Here is a 3,190-nt window from a genome sequence, read left to right as displayed (position 1 = left end):
AAGGAGAAGGAGAAGGAGAAGGAGAAGAAGAAGAAGAAGAAGAAGAAGAAGAAGAAGAAGAAGAAGAAGAAGAAGAAGAAGAAGAAGAAGAAGAGCCTCATACATAATACATCATTTAAACAAAAAGTTTCTGAAGACACAGGTTACTGAACCCCAAAGTGAGGGAGCACAGGCTGGGTTGTCTGGGCTGTGCTGAGGGAAGCTGGGGGTCTTACCAGTAGGCCAGGGAGGGGTGCTCCTTCAGGGCTTGGGTGGGGAGGGCTGGCAGCTTCTTCAGGTCACTCCTTACGACCTCATTGCTGAAAGAGACAATGTAGAAATGTGCTCACTCTGAGGAAAGCACCGGGCTGTCTAAGGAGAGCTGACCCACTGGCTGGCTGAGGCCCACATCTGTTCCTGGTTAACGCAGAGGTGGGAGGAAGGGGCGCTCTCTATTTATTTATTTAATACAGATGTCTAAGGGCTAAGGGCCCCCTCCTTCAGCATGGAACCAGGACAGAGGGCTCAGTGAGCTTGAGCTTGCTCTCACTGAGGCACACGCTGAGACCCCAGGGCCCTGGGTCCTCCTGAGGTCCCCATGGGGTCCCAAATAAGCTCCCCAGAGTCTGCAGCTAGGTTCACATGACTCCAAGAATGAGCAATGCCACCCCTTCCTCTGGGCCTTGCCAGTACACCACGGCAGATTTCTTGGCTTTGACTGACCACACGCTGGAAAGTGTTTACTGAAATATGATAAATAAGCAGCCTTCGCTTTTGACAAGGCCTGGAAACTAGTGGGAAAGTGTGGAGTTCAGCAATCTCTTGCATCTGGTCCTGGACCTGGAGCATCTTTCCCTCAGATTATCTTGCCCCCAGAGTTGTGCGTACTCAGATTAGGGGCATACACCGGAGTCTTGTAGTCTAACCAATCTTCTTCAGACGCTGAACACCAGCACTCTTTCTGTCCATGGCTTGAACCCAATCACTGTCTCCAAAGGCACCCTCTTGGGGATGCTTCTGGTAATGAAAGGGTGTCCCCCTGATCTGGCCCACCAGGAAGCCTCAGGTGCCTCAGCCTAAGGCTGCCCAGGCCCATTTCATAGAACCCCGAGTTTGACCCAACGCTCTAGCCTGGGCTCTAAGCAGAGTCTGTGTTGCTCAAACAAGGCAAGACAAATACTGGCTACCGGAACAGTGATGTGACAGGGCAGTGGCATCAGAAGAGGAGTAAGATAGGAGATCAGTAAATAAATGTAAAGGGAGAAACACCCTGAATACAGGGTGTTTTGGACACCCTGGAGCTGCTGGGGCATTTTGGACAGCCACTTAGTTGTCCTCAGTGGAGATCATTGTAGGCAGCAATGGAGCCAGCAGCTCCACCAATAGATGCCACCTGCCCCTGGCAAGGACCATGCCAACACACGGAGCTCAGCAAGGCAGTGACACAGAGCCATGTGGATGCATGGTAACACTATGGGAGGGTGTTATTCAAGCGAACCAAGAAGAAAGACAGTGACATTTGTGAATGCTAGCTTTGAACCACCAACCAGAGAAACAAGTTCCCCTTGGGACTCTTTGACTTGGTGCATGCAATTAAAATGTTAAAATCTGAGTAGCCAGACATGAGCATGGCACCTAGTAATCATAAGCTATTTACAGAGCTCACACTGGTAGGGAAAGCACTGGGGAGGGCACAAAAAGTAACGATGGCTGTGTAGCTGCTCTGGAGACTGAGGCAGGGAACAAGTTCAAGGCCAGCCTGAGCAATTTAGTGAGACACTATAGCAAAGTAAATTTTTTTTAAAAAGTGCAGGGAGTGGAGCTCAGTGGTAGAACACTTTTCTAGCATGTGCAAGGCTCTTGGTTCAATCCCCAATATTACTACTACTACTACTACTACTACTACTACTACTACTACTACTACTAAAAACAAGTGATATGACAGTTCTTATTCAAAAAGCATTCATGTTAGCCAGGTTAGCTGGGGGGACAGCGATAGGCACATGATGAAAGATAACTACCTGCATGCGTTTGTGTCAATCCCAACAACAAATTTGCAAGTTTAGAGGAAATAAAGGCCCTTTGAGGCTCAGGAGTAGCAGCAGGCTTGGGTGAGATGTCACATGAAGAAAAGGATATGAATACCACACTCTTTCTCGTAGGACACAGGACAAGTCCTGGAGGTATAAGAATGAGAACTGACAAGACAGTTGGGATGGGTGTGTGTGAGTGACAGACAGAATAGCTCAAAAGGCATTTTGGGCCTGGGTCCCTTCAGTGCCTGGCTAAGAGTTGCTCCAACGGGTAGTGGAACAGTCACGGGGAGTTTTCAAACAGAGAAATCCTGATGCTGAAGAAAATTCAATTCTCAAGTCTGATTCAGAACTTTCCCCTCCACGCTCCTAGTAAGGCACTGTTGAAGCAAATGTTCAGCTTGCTTCACCACTTCTGAGAGGCTTTTAGGCCTCTCCCCACTGAACCGTAAGTTCCCTGAGCTGAGGGATTTGATTCACAGCTCCTTGGTGTTTAAGAAGATGCCCTAAACATTGATACCTGTTCATAGGGAGAAACAGAGAAGAGCAATTAGGAGCTCTTTCATGGAGCTGAGAGCCCAGTTTGGGTCACCCCCAGCCATCACACCTGGAGTGCATTTAGGGAAGGAAGGAAGCGAAAGAGGAAGAGATCGTTTTACTCAGCAAAGCTCATTTGTTGGCAAACAAGTTCCCTGATGACAGCCACACGGTTCACTTCCTCCCCAGGAAGCTCACATTTGTTCCAGAGCAGTCCACTGGCACAAGCTTACACAGAGATACAGAGAAATCCCTGGGTGAGGGGGGAGCCCATCCAGATGCATCACACCCTAGAAGGGGTCTGTGGTTCCTGTTCTTTCCCCAAACAAGCATGCAGCAGTGTTCTTTGTCCTCCTGCTGTTTGCAAACACCTGCAAAGACTTGGAGGCGTCTATTCCCATCAACCCAGCCAAACCTAGAGGCTGGAAACCAGAAAGCTGCCTGGCGGAGAGGTGAGCATTCAGCCTCCAGGGACGTGCATGCGAGGCTTCTGCAGGCTGAGGGAGGCTAGCAGTCCCCAGACTCCACCTCTATGACTGCTGCCCTGGTGGTTTCCCAGAGGCCAGGGCCAATTTATAACACACCTGAACCCAGTGCATCATGGTCATATCCTATTTGCAGAAACAGAGCAAAAAGGTCTT

The 3,190-nt window shown here is 49.3% G+C and overlaps 1 protein-coding gene across 1 annotated transcript in view; it reads right to left on the bottom strand.

Moving 5' to 3' along the window:
• The window catches only part of Frmd4a (FERM domain containing 4A), a 320,985-nt gene that overhangs the window by 90,945 nt on the left and 226,850 nt on the right, over window positions 1–3,190 (bottom strand). Inside the window, exon 8 of the mRNA XM_004641746.2 lies at window positions 216–299. Within this exon, the coding sequence (XP_004641803.2) occupies window positions 216–299 (84 nt within the window). The remainder of the gene's footprint in view (window positions 1–215; window positions 300–3,190) is intronic.

The sequence above is a fragment of the Octodon degus genome, unplaced genomic scaffold (genome assembly GCF_000260255.1).
Source record: "Octodon degus isolate 3935 unplaced genomic scaffold, OctDeg1.0 scaffold00141, whole genome shotgun sequence".
Taxonomy (NCBI): Eukaryota; Metazoa; Chordata; class Mammalia; order Rodentia; family Octodontidae; genus Octodon; species Octodon degus.
This window is presented reverse-complemented; position numbering and strand designations above follow the sequence as displayed.